The sequence below is a fragment of the Podarcis liolepis genome (assembly GCF_965112155.1).
Source record: "Podarcis liolepis genome assembly, chromosome: 8".
Lineage (NCBI taxonomy): Eukaryota > Metazoa > Chordata > Lepidosauria > Squamata > Lacertidae > Podarcis > Podarcis liolepis.
Genome location: NC_139560.1, coordinates 66,946,232 through 66,958,583, shown reverse-complemented (window position 1 = coordinate 66,958,583; position 12,352 = coordinate 66,946,232). Strand labels below are relative to the sequence as shown.

The window sequence follows — 12,352 nt, the reverse complement described above, 5'->3', positions numbered from 1 at the left end:
AAGGCCTGCGCATGCACGAGGTTTTCGCGCCTTCCTCCAGTAGGCCGGCCGAAGCAAGCGGCGATGGGATGTGGGAGGGAGCTCGCTCGCCGCCCCGCGTGTGCTCGCCGCCGCCGCCCCGCCTCTCGCCGCCCGACTCGCCCGCCTCCCTCCCACGGAACACAAGGCAACGTTCGGCGGCACACTAGTGTGCCGCGGAACACCGGTTGGGAAACACTGATCTATACATCATTTTCATAATATTTTCCTTTAACACTGTACATGTTGGGAAAGAAACATTCTGCACAGAAACAGTAAAGATGTTTGTACCTTTAAGAACAGTTTTTGTGAGCTCTGGGCTCATTGGTTGCAGCTGGCCATGGCTACAAAAAGAGAAAAGCTGCAGTTTGAACTCTGCCTGCAGGAAAAACACCCACAAGCTTTGCTGTTTGTTGTTTTGAAATAAAGTCCTTATTTGATTTGGTTTTACACCGGTCTCGTGGTGTCACAGTCTTCTGTCATCTGCCACCAGTGGAAAATCCCCCTCTAACAGTACATGCAGTGAACTTGACCCCTTTCCTCCACAACCTTTCCCAGTCTTCAAACATTATTTTATTTTTTATTTTTTTAAAGATATTTATTAAACTTTTCCAGACAATAAAATGTTACAAAATTGTAGATAGAAAGATAAAAAAGCATAACAATAATAAGAGAAAAAAGATACAAAAATACGAAAACCAAATACATAGACAATAAAGAAGAAAGTTAAAGAAAAAAGGAAAAACAATCAATATTTTCATGTCTTATCTTTCATTTACTTATTTCCTGACCTCCTCACACACCCCTTTTCTGTATTCCAGTTCACATAATTAGTTCAGCAAATCCTTACCCTCTATCATTTAGCTTTACTTATTATCTTAACCTATTATAACTATATATTTCCAACCATTGTCAATCCGCATTTACATATTCTTGTTCATCTTTTTACCAATACCACTTATTTTCAGTCCAACATCCCTTCAACATTCATTAATTTTACAGTATTTCTGCAGGTAGTCTTTAAATTTCTTCCAGTCTTCTTCCACCACCTCTTCTCCCTGATCTCGGATTCTGCCAGTCATTTCTGCCAATTCCATGTAATCCTTCAAACATTATTTGACACCTCCAGTGTGGTGTAGTGGTTAAGAGCGGTAGTCTCGTAATCTGGGTAACCGGGTTCGTGTCTCCGCTCCTCCACATGCAGCTGCTGGGTGACCTTGGGCCAGTCACTCTTCTTTGAAGTCTCTCAGCCCCACTCACCTCACAGAGTGTTTGTTGTGGGGAAGGAAGGGAAAGGAGAATGTTAGCCACTTTGAGACTCCTGAAGGGGAGTTAAAGGCCGGATATCAAATCCAAACTCTTCTTCTTCTTCTTCTTCTTCTTCTTCTTCTTCTGTCCCACATCACTTGCCTTTTCTCCTTGCATCACATTCCCTAGCAAAGTAAACAGCAGGCTTTGTTTCGAAAGCCCTCATAACTTTGTGGTGAGAAGAGTTACTGGTTGTAGGGTGGTTGTTTTTAAGAGTCACTTTTGTTTTCATTTTGCTGTCTAACTTGCTTTATTATATGACCACAGCTGGAAAAAGAACTAACGTATGAGAGATTGTCGATATGGACGAGTTCGGATATGATGCAGAAAAGGAAGGTGGAGCTTCACTTACCAAGGATCAAACTGGAAGAGAGTTTCGACCTCAAGTCCACCCTAAGCAGTATGGGGATGAAGGATGCTTTCATTCCAGGCCAAGCTAACTTCTTGGGAATGTCAAAAAAAGGCGACTTGGCTTTGTCAGAGGTGTATCACAAGTCCTTTGTGGAGATCAATGAAGAGGGCACTGAGGCAGCAGCTGCCTCAGCAGCCACCATTGTAATAAGGTCATCTCAGAAGCCCATAAAATTCGAAGCAAACCATCCTTTTATCTTCTTTATCAAGCACAAGGCAACAAAAAACACCCTCTTCTTGGGCAGATTCTCTTCTCCATAGAATGTGGTTGCCATTGTAATGAACCTACCAGTACCTCCCCTGGTAAACACACCCTCAAAAAAAAAAAAAATGCATAAGAGAACTTCTTGCCCTTCCTCCCAAGTTAATGTTGACACTGGATTTGCCTCTCTTTCTCTCCTCTGCCAACAGCCATTTTGTGTCATGCCACACGCCCCATGGCAGCCATTTTGTGATTGGCACCATAGCAGTTTCTCAAAATTCCAAATGTCCTCATTGGTCCAAAAAGGTTGGACCAATCTGAATATAAATGCTTAGGAGCAGGCTGAAATGCCATAGGCCTCACATTTAGGCCTAATGCTGTTTTAGGCATAACCTATATAAGCTTTTCTGCCTTCCTTCTGTTGCCCAAATCTGTCTCTGTACATGACAAGAGTGTGCAGCATAACATTCTTAATTCTTCTCTAAATGCCAGTCATCATTGTCTGTAAAACATGCATGTTAAATCAATAAATTTATTTTAGAAAATTACTGTACTTTTCCGTGTATTGGATGAGCTTTTCTTCAGATAAAAGAATCTCTCAAATTGGGGGTCGTCTTATACATGGGTAGTGCTGAGTGGGGACATGGGATTGGTCGCTGGCACGGAGCATTTCAGCGGCCATTTTGGCTGATGATTGGTTGCAGCATCAAGGGCTGCTCTAAATTTGAGTGGTTGTTTTCGTTGTTCCGGTGGATGAGTGTTTATCGTTAAACCCCCTCTCCCGAAACAACTTAAAAACTGTGGGCAATGGGCAATCGCCCTCCAAAAAATCTCAACAACTTTGGCAATCCTCCCCCCAAAAAGCTCAACAATTCTGGGCAATCTCCCCCAATTTTCTAAATTTTGAGTCCACCAAAATAGGGGCGTCTTATACATGGGGGTGTGTTATACACGGAAAAATGTGGTATGTTTCCACTATGCAAAACAATAGTATTTTAAAAGCTCTTATCCTCTCTCCCTGTGCTACATGACACGGAGTGCAGCCCACTTCAATTAAAATAATTGACAACACTCCTATTTATTTTATATATTCATCATCTCACCAGCTGATTAGTAGAAAGCTAGAGCAATTAGATGGAACATGTTCCAAACTGGAGGACCAGTTGAGACACTATGCTGCACTTGGGAATGCATGCAAAATCCAGAAGCTTGTGGGAGAAAGTCCTTTGGCAAGTTGTAATTGACTCGAGTCTCAGGAAATTTGTATTTCCTTCAAGCATCGTGCTCTGAGTTCTCCTTCTGCATCACTGATAGGCACATTCTGGTATTTCTGTTTCCTCACGGCTTGCTTGCATTTCAGGCATTAGAAGTTTGCCCTCTGTATTTATGCACCAGCTGTCCATTATGCTTAACCTTACTCAGTTGCAACACAGCATCACCAGGGTCAGAATCCTAACTGGTTCTCATCCGCGTTTCCCAATAGCAATGGTCTTAGAAACTATAGCAGGATCTCCTTCTCAGGCCTCAACATGGTTCTAACAGGGCATCATAATCTCACCCAGGTAGTCTGACCTTTGTTTTAAGCATCGTAGTTGTGTGTATTGGGCAACAAATTGAAGGCATGAATACGTTTATTACCCAGGTTCCCCACATGGTTAACAACAATCTGGTCACTTTCAGTAGATCAAATAGTGTCCCGCCGTGCTTTTCATTTGAAGAGATGGGACTCCTTCCACACTCCTCATAAACACACTCTTATGGGCAGGACACCCAAATCCCAACACTTCTCCGGAATAGTCCACAGATTAATCACCACATACCCAGAGATTCCTCTGAACTGTACAAGCTTACCCAATCTTTCCGGAGAATATTGCAGTCATCAAAAAATCAGACTGGATGTTCCCATCCTTCCCCCAGCATGTCCGGAAAAAAACAACAACACTCACTATGGCCAAAAGAATTCCAGCCTGCATATCTATATCATACACCTCAAAGTGATCTCACCCTAAGATCATAGTGGTTCCTTGGTTTACAGAAGTACGTGAGTCGTCTCTTTTTTCAGGTTGTATTTGTTGCTGGACATTTGTGCTGTTGGGATAACCTTAGGCTCCCCCGCACACACAACCTCTCTCACCACCAAGGAAATACAATAAATCAGTGTTATGTATTGGGCTTAACACATTTTATGTTTCAAAGCGTGTTCTAACCAATCATAGAAGTGTTGGTAGACTAACATTCTAATGGCAAGTACAGTCATACCTCGGGTTGAAGTACCTTCGGGATAAGTATTTTCGGGTTGCGAGCTGCGGTGACCTGGAAGCAACAAGCATGACGTCACACGCATGCGCGGAAGTGGCGAATTGCGACCCGCGCACGTGGGTTGCGTTCGCTTCTGGATGCGAACGGGGCTCCGGAACGGATCCCGTTCGCATCCAGAGGTACCACAGTAAGCGCATGCTCTTTGAACTGTCAACGGTCAGTTCCTGCTGGGGATTATTATCGTGTTGTCCAGTCAGTTTGGTTCTTGTATTCCTATGAGTGAGCTGTTGTCACTGACAAATGTTGAATAAACTTAGTTGAGGAACTTATACTGACAAATGTTGTCACTGACAAATGTTGAATAAACTTAGTTGAGGAACTTATACTGCCTTGGGCTTCTGACTTTTTCCGAACATTTAACGATCAGCGAATAGAAAGAGGATCTATCCAAGCCACGCTGACACTAAGTAAAAGAATATAAGCTTTACCCTATAAACTGTATTGTTTGTATTAATGTCAGGCTCCCCGGGTTTGCGCAGCCAGGCGCCGCTACTCGGGAATAAGCCTGCGGGGATTACTTCTGCAGCGCCAACAACCAGCGCGAGCAGGGCGCAATTGCGCTTTCGCAGCGCCACTTTCCTGCTCTGAGAGGCTTCTCCGTTTCTGGAAAAAGCAGGCGGCGATGGGGAAAAAGGCGTGCCGCCCTCAAAGGCAACGGGCAGCGGCTTCGTTTCCTCCTCCTGGACCTGTGCGAGCCGTTCTGCACATACTCAGTGGCAATGGAAGCCGGCCGCAAACTTGGGGGCTCGAAGCTGCGGCTCCTTCCCCTCCCCACCCTATTAGGTTCCTGGATAGCGGCTGAGTCACAGGAAGGAGCGCCTCCCCTGGCAGGACGGGATGGTTTCGTTTCCCCTTCTCTGGTTTCCCGTCGCCACTCGGTGCCTCTCTTTGCTCGCAGCCGGAGCCCTTCCTGCGATCCGTGCGTAACAGCCGCGCCCATTCCTCCCGGTACAGTCTTCTTCTCTATGGGGTGCCATTTGTCTCTGTTGCGTGTCCTTTAAAAGAAAGGGGGGGTTCCTGATGTTGTGTGTGTGTGGTTAAAAGCTGCCTCGTCTTGGACTGCTTTTGGTAAGCCGAGGAAGAAAATCAATATCTGATTCTAACTTCCAGAAAGGTAGGCGTATTACGAGTGGCTTGCGCGCAACGAATGTTCTAGGAGCGCCTTAAAGGCTGCCAGCATCATTTTGCACAAAAAACGTCCAGGGTCTTAAAAGAGTCCATTGCATCATATACGCCTGCAAAAAAGTTTGTGCCATAACTGATGAAGCGGTTTCTTTTTTTCTGAAGTTCATGCTGCGGTAAAAAAAAAAAAAAAAAACATGTCAGTGGTAACTACCAACTTAAGTCGTTGCTTACTGGTTTGCAGAGAGTAAGTCAGGTGGATTGCTTGGCATCAGCGTCTGGGACTTCCTTTGTTGAGGAAGTAAATAATCTGGGAGGGTCTCAGGGTGTTGTCACCTGTGGGACCTGCACTTTGGTGACACTTCTGTCCTTTGAACAGCTGCACGACACAGGCAGAAATTTAATAGCTGCGGCTTTCCATACTGTGTTTCTCTACTGGGAAAGTCTTCACCTGCAGGATTTCTGCCTGTTGCACTCAGCTGTTAGCGCACAGGAGCTTTGCAAGGGGGGGGGGAGAGATAAAACTGACTCTGGTGCCTGTTCTTTATTGGTGTTTGTTGGGTTTGCACTGAAAAATCTAATCATCTGCATAGCATGGAAGGAGTGGGTTTTTATGCTCCAGCTTGGTTGAGATGCAGGTTGATATGTCCTTAGGACACACGTGTGGGATCTGAAAACAAATTCTTAGGTTTGGGTTTTTTTCTTGTAAAAGTGACCTCCGAGCGGACAAACTGGATGACTGTCTTCTCTGTGCTTGTTTCGTAGGTTATAAGACATGGACCACCTCACTGCAGCAAACAGTGCCTTTGCCCTCAATCTGTTCAAGAAGCTAAGTCAAAATGATAATACAGCGAACGTGTTTTTTTCTCCTTTGAGCATTTCTTCTGCTTTGGCGATGGTCTCTCTGGGTGCGGCAGGGAACACTGCAGCCCAAATGGCAAAGGTATATCCAGATAAATACTATGAAGGGGAGGGGGGAGCTTGACTTTTGCCTCCATGCATGGTGCTTCCTTTTCTTTGCAGCAGGTCAGGCTGAAATATGCATTTATTAGCGGGCCCCTAAGGCTACTAGTGAACTCCTGTTGCGCGGTCCCTACTCCTGCCCACCTAGCTGTTCCAAAGCACGTCAAAATGCAAGTAAATAAATAGGTACCACTCCCGCGGGAAGGTAAACAGTGTTTCCGTGCGCTCCGCTGGTTTCACCAGAAGTGGCTTAGTCATGCTGGCCACATGACCTGGAAAAACTATCTGCGGACAAACAACTCTGGGGTTGCAGTGCTCATCTTGCTTTACTGGCTGAGGGAGCCAACGTACAGCTTCCGGGTCATGTGGCCAGCGTGACTAAGCCGCTTCCGGCGAACCAGAGCAGCACATGGAAACGCCGTTTACCTTCCCGCCGGAGCGGTTCCTATTTATCTACTTGCACTTTGACGTGCTTTTGAACTGCTAGGTTGGCAGGAGCAGGGACCGAGCAACAGGAGCTCACCCAGTCACAGGGATTCGAACTGCTGACCTTTCACTCTCGTTTCCCAAAAGACGTGGATTTTCAACTGATAACACGTTTTTTAGGATTACGTGGATAAATGTTTTTATTTAAATTACTTAACATTATCTGTTAACCATTTATCGTCTTACAGGTGCTGTCTGTGACCAACGACGTCGAGTTTCACCAGGGATACGAGAAACTGATTTCTGAAATCAACAAGCCAGACACCAAGTACTTGCTTAGGCTAGCCAACAGGCTCTTTGGAGAAACATCCTATGAGTTTATTTCAGTAAGTTACATGGTTTACAAATATGCTAGAGAACAGGAAGTGGTCTCTGTTCAGATAGTGAACCGTGTTCTGTCACAGATCAGAAACGCAGCTAAGCACTCACTATCCCTTCTGTACTTTCCAGTAAAACCTTCCATCAAACTGAAAGGGACATTTGAATTAGCAGCAGTGATCAGCTTGAGTCCAGGTGGCAGGTTGTACCAGCCAATCTACTTGGTGGATAGATTAATTTCTTTCTCTTTTCCCCTGTCCTTACTTGGCACCATTCGCACTGGGTGCTTTTTGTAAGCTGCTCTTGTAAAGCTCCAAAACTGCAGGGTAGCTAATGCTGGACCATAACATTCTTTGTTTTGGAAAAGAGACTGCTTATGGGATGTTGGATCCCAAAGCACCCTTTTGTTTCTAGCATGTTGGCTCATGAATTTGGTCTAGCCTGCCCAGCCTTTTACAGAGGTCTGCCAACCCCCAAAACCATTGTTGACAGAGGCTTCAGAGGCAGTGAGCAGCAGATCAGAGTGCTCTCCATTTTGGTGACTTGCTTCCCCAGCAAGAAGCAGAATGAAGTACTCAGGAAATGGGAGGGAATGCGACTACATTTTCTGAGCTCTTGACTATCTGCAGCCTGTGCTTCTCTCCTCTCATTCACATTTTTTTTTATATTGTGTAAATGATGGCATTGCACTGGAAGGCAGTTTCCCTTAGCATTTGCACAGGAGTTCACAGACCAGCACTACTGCATTTCCCACTGTGTGTCACTTTTATGACATGCTTGTGAACTTCCAGGGACAGAACGGTAGACTAAGTGGAGCTTTTGCTAGATCAAGCCAAGAGGATAATTACATTTAAAAAACAACTGTAATACAACAGGTAGGTGCGGTGGCGCAGCGGCAGGAGGAGGCCCCATTAGCTAAAGTGATGCTTCAGGTTAAGAACAGTTTCAGGTTAAGAACGGACCTCCGGAATGAATTAAGTACATAACCCGAGGTACCACTGTACATTTTTAAAAGAACAACTGTAATATAGCAGGTAGTCGGCACTTTCCAAAGAGTTACCAAATTTGGGGACGAATAAGTATTGCTTAAATAACACTTTTACTCCATAGAGAAACAGAAAGAGAAAATACCACATTGGAATTCATTATCCGCCTGCATTGAGCAGGATTGATACGGGGCAAATATTGGTAAGCATTTAGCATCCTGCATACAGACCTTTCATGTAGGACTCTCTCATATACAGTGGTACCTCGGGTTAAGTACTTAATTCGTTCCGGAGGTCCATTCTTAACCTGAAACTGTTCTTAACATGAGGTACTACTTTAGCTAGTGGGGACTCTTACTGCTGCCGTGCTGCCGGAGCACGATTTCTTTTTTTTTTTTTTTTTAATTAATTTTATTATGAAAAAGATACACAGATTACAATATATTACAAATATTACAAATACCAACAAGCAAGAAAAAAGTATCATCAGTTAAAAGCGGGAAATAAAGAAAGAAAGTAAAAAAGTAAAAATAGAAAAAAAAACAGAAGAAAAAAAAAGAAAAACAAAAATACCAAAAATACAAGTGCTGTTGACAGAGCTTCCGTCCAGCTCGGTCTTGGAGTTACCAATTCTTATATTGTTACTACAGTTTTGATAATACAAATACACACCGATGGTTTCAGCTATCGTCTACTGATAAATTATTTAATCCCTGGGTGTTTTCAAAATAAATTAAAAATTTATTCCAATCGTTTTTAAGTTTGCTCGAGTCGTGTTGTCTTATTTTTTGTGTTAATCTCGCTAACTCAATGTATTGGTATAGCCTCAGTTGCCACTCTCCTATAACAGGTAAATCAGAGGTTTTCCATTTTTGTGCTATTTGAATCCTCGCCGCAGCCATAGCATATTGAAAAAAAGTTTGGTCTGTTTTCTTTATTTCTTTACCAATCAGCCCTAAAAGAAACAACTCGGGGATTTTGGGGATGTTATACTTCAAGATTTTTTTCATTTCGTCATGAATTTGCGTCCAGAATCCTTTTATTACGTCACAGGTCCACCAAATGTGAAAGAAGGTCCCGACCTTATCCTTACATCTCCAACAGGTGTTGTCGGCTATTTTATACATTTTTCCTAGCTTTGCTGGGGTCAAGTACCAGCGGTAGACCATTTTCTCTAGATTTTCCCGCAAAGCTACGCACGCTGTAAATTTTACACCTGTCGTCCAAAGCATTTGCCATTTACTGTAGTCTATGTTATGACCAATGTCTTTCTCCCATTTTACCATAACCCCTTTCACCCGATCTTCCTTAGTGTCCCATTCCAATAATTTTTTATACATTTTTGATAAGGATTTACTATTACTTTCCAAGATCTCTACCTGAAACCATGATTTTTTTTCCTTCATGCCCAGTCTCTTATGTTCGCCCCATAAGGCGTGAATCTGGTGAAAGTGGAACCAGTCTTTTATTTTATCTTTCAGTACCTCATAAGGCTTCACCCTCCATCCTATTTCTGTCTTTTCTAAAATATCCTCATACGTACATTTTTCATCTGCCATATTTATTTTTTTTATTTTAATAATATTGGTTGGGGAAAGCCACCATGGGGTACCTTTCTCAATCAGTTTTTTATACCTCTTCCACACTTCCAACAATGGGCCTCTGATAATGTGATTAGAAAATCCTCTGTGGACCTCCCCCTTGTCTTGCCACAGGTAGGCATGCCACCCGAATCTTATATTAAAGCCCTCCAAATCTAGGAGGTCTGAGTTTCTAAGGGTGGCCCACTCCTTTATCCAACAGATACAGGCTGCATCATAGTATAATCCAATATTTGGGACCGCAAATCCGCACCTTTCTCTCGAGTCTGTTAAATATTTCAACTTTACCCTGGCCCTCTTCCCCTGCCAAATAAATTTGGTCAGGGTTCTTTGCCAGTTCTTAAAGATGGAGGTACCTTTAATTATCGGGATATTTTGAAAGAGGAATAGTAATTTCGGGAGGATGCACATCTTAATAGCTGCCATCCTCCCTGTCCATGAAAGTTTCAATCTATGCCAGGTATCTAGATCCTTTTTAATGTCCTGCCACACCTTACTGTAGTTGTCCTCAACCAAATTTATATTTTTAGGTGAGAGCCAAATTCCCAGATATTTCACTTTATTCACTACTTTAATGCCAATCTTTTCTTCCAAGTGAATTTTCTCCTGTTCGGTCATGTTCTTTGTTAGGACTTTTGTTTTTTTCCTATTTAATCTAAAGCCGGACAGTCTGCCAAAGTCTTCCAAAAGTTCAACCACTCTACTTGCACTATCCACTGGGTTCTCCACCGACAGCACCAGGTCATCAGCATAGGCTTTAAGCTTAAATTCTTTGTTTCCAATTTTTATCCCCCTGACATTTGCTGCCTCCCTTATTCTATTTGCAATAACTTCTAGAACCATTATAAATAACAGGGGGGACAGAGGGCAGCCCTGCCTTGTACCCTTCTTAATCTTAAATGGTTTCGTCAGTTTATCATTTATAATCATCCTGGCCTGTTGTTCTGAGTATATTGCCCTGATGCCTTTCAAATATGGACCTTCAATACCTGCCTTTCCCAAACATTGTAATAAAAATTCCCATGAAACGTTATCGAAGGCCTTTTCGGCGTCTATAAAGATTAGTGCAGCCGGGACATCTATTCTCATATCTAGGTATTCAATGATATTTAGTATGTGGCGGACATTTTCTTTCTGGTGTCTGTTTGGGAGAAAACCCACTTGGTCTTTATGTAAATACTTCATTAGGAGCTTCTTAAGTCTACTGGCCATGATGTCCGCAAAGATCTTATAGTCATTGTTAAGCAAAGAAATTGGCCTGTAGTTTTTTATATCTGTTTTTTCTTTTTCTGTTTTTGGGATCAGGGTTATATAAGCCTCCTTCCACGAGGCCGGGATCTTTCCCCCCTGAAAGATATTATTGATCACATCTTTTAGGACCGGAGCTAGATATTCTTCTAATATTTTATAATATTTTGCAGACAGGCCATCCGGCCCAGGAGCACGATTTCTGTTCTCAACCTGAAGCAAAGTTCTTAACCTGGGTTAGCAGAGTGTGTAACCTGAAGCGTATGTAACCTGAAGCGTATGTAACCCGAGGTACCACTGTATAAGAATAAGACAATGATTGCTATGTGTATTCTTGAGCAAAAGAAGTTTGTTTGGGTCCGGTTCAGTCCATCTGTTTTGGCTGATAGGAATCTATTGCACATGCCATGACCTTTTTCTTATCAACTGAAGTTAAATTAAGCATCTGCATACGTGTTTCACATCTTTCGGTATCTGAAAATGGAAGAAACATCCTTCTCTCCCTCTCTTTTCTGTGGGACAAAACCTGAATGAAATCAAAGTTTGTTTGTATATGATATATACAGATCCATATATAGCTTTTAATTCTGAAACATATTTGTTTAAGTCATTCATAGACTCCAGCCAGAAATTCTATCGAGCAGGTCTAGAGAAACTAGACTTCATTAAAGCATCAGAGGATTCCAGGACATACATTAATAATTGGGTGGAAGAACAGACAGCAAGTGAGTAGCAAATTCTTGGGCTTCCATATTGTCTGAGGTTTAGTTCTTAAAATATGAGTTTGTGTCTAAAAAATATGTTCTTATTAAAACAGCTCTTTAATCCCTCTTCAAGGTAAAATCCAAAATCTGCTCACCCCAGGACTAATTGACTCCAGTACAAGGCTGGTCTTGGTGAATGCTATCTATTTCAAGGGAACCTGGACAAATCAGTTCCGCAAAGATTACACTGAGGAAAGGCCGTTCAAAGTTAGCAAGGTATGAGGTGGGAAATAATGTGAAGAACATCACTGAGCACAGTCTTTATCGTTTTGATTACATACACACATTCTGATATTTGGAGTGTTCCCTCCTTCTGTTGTTTTCTTTCATCAGTTGACCAGTTGGGATTTCCCTTCCCACCATGTCCTAAGGACATTCTTTTGCAGAGACAACAGAGGATGAACAGTAAACAAGGTGCAGAGCAGCTCAAGCAGTGTGTTTCCAGCAAAGGAGCTCCTTAACGGAAACGCGTCTCCTGGACTCACGGCGTGACAGTTTCCGGCGAGGTGTGGGTCTCCCTATGGGAGACTCAGATACCTCCCCACTGTTCTCGCTGGAAGCTTCCCTGAGCCCTCCCTCCTGCTCGCATTCCCTCAGAGACCCACT

At 43.1% G+C, this 12,352-nt stretch overlaps 1 protein-coding gene across 1 annotated transcript in view; it reads left to right on the top strand.

Moving 5' to 3' along the window:
• Nucleotides 1-12,352, top strand: part of LOC310713851 (uncharacterized protein) — a 50,701-nt gene that overhangs the window by 32,932 nt on the left and 5,417 nt on the right. The window contains exons 16-20 of the mRNA XM_083518416.1: nt 1,594-1,995; nt 6,153-6,323; nt 7,018-7,155; nt 11,590-11,707; nt 11,820-11,962. Coding sequence (XP_083374542.1) covers nt 1,594-1,995; nt 6,153-6,323; nt 7,018-7,155; nt 11,590-11,707; nt 11,820-11,962 — 972 coding nt within the window. The remainder of the gene's footprint in view (nt 1-1,593; nt 1,996-6,152; nt 6,324-7,017; nt 7,156-11,589; nt 11,708-11,819; nt 11,963-12,352) is intronic.